At 50.6% G+C, this 802-nt stretch overlaps 1 protein-coding gene across 1 annotated transcript; it reads left to right on the top strand.

Moving 5' to 3' along the window:
• Positions 1 to 148: 148 nt before the first annotated feature.
• Positions 149 to 661, top strand: PVX_213290 (hypothetical protein; the record flags this gene model as incomplete). Its single annotated transcript, XM_001612274.1, has 1 exon — positions 149 to 661. One exon carries the CDS (start codon positions 149 to 151, stop codon positions 659 to 661), a length of 513 nt encoding a protein of 170 aa, XP_001612324.1.
• Between the last annotated feature and the right edge of the window lie 141 nt (positions 662 to 802).

Raw genomic sequence — 802 nt, 5'->3', positions numbered from 1 at the left:
TACGTTGGGAGGTCTATATAAGCAGAGCTCTCTGGCTAACTAGAGAACCCACTGCTTACTGCTNATCGAAATTAATACGACTCACTATAGGGAGACCCAAGCTGGCTAGTTAAGCTTGGTACCGAGCTCGGATCCAGTACCCTTCACCATGAACACCCAGCCCCGCCGTGTGTGCATACCCTCCACCCACCTTAATTTCCCATCAGAAAAGGAAGAAATAAAAATCACTGAGAGGACCTACACGTACAACGAACTGGACGCACTCCGCAGTAAGGAGGAACCCACCACTTTCCCCTGCATACCAACGGAACGCATCGTATTAAATTCTTTCGACAATCCTCCTCTGTACTACCATCAGATAGATAGCGAGTTTTACGCAAAGGACATTCTGTACGACGTGCCCCTCATAAGTTACGCGCAGGGGCCCTTCTACGAAAAGATGCCTGACTTAAGAGATAATCAAAAGTATCAATTGCCGACCATCAGTTATGTGTCCGATCCGGTGTACCTCCGACGGAGGCAGAAGTGCGCCCTGTCTGACATTACAAAATCGGTTTGTTGCAACTCTTGCGAGTGTAAGTGCAAAGGGTCAAGACAATTCTGCAGATATCCAGCACAGTGGCGGCCGCTCGAGTCTAGAGGGCCCGCGGTTCGAAGGTAAGCCTATCCCTAACCCTCTCCTCGGTCTCGATTCTACGCGTACCGGTCATCATCACCATCACCATTGAGTTTAAACCCGCTGATCAGCCTCGACTGTGCCTTCTAGTTGCCAGCCATCTGTTGTTTGCCCCTCCCCCGTGCC

The sequence above is a fragment of the Plasmodium vivax genome, genomic scaffold (assembly GCF_000002415.2).
Source record: "Plasmodium vivax scf_7054 genomic scaffold, whole genome shotgun sequence".
Lineage (NCBI taxonomy): Eukaryota > Apicomplexa > Aconoidasida > Haemosporida > Plasmodiidae > Plasmodium > Plasmodium vivax.
Note: the sequence above shows the minus strand (reverse complement) of the source record. Positions and strands in the feature narration are given on the sequence as shown.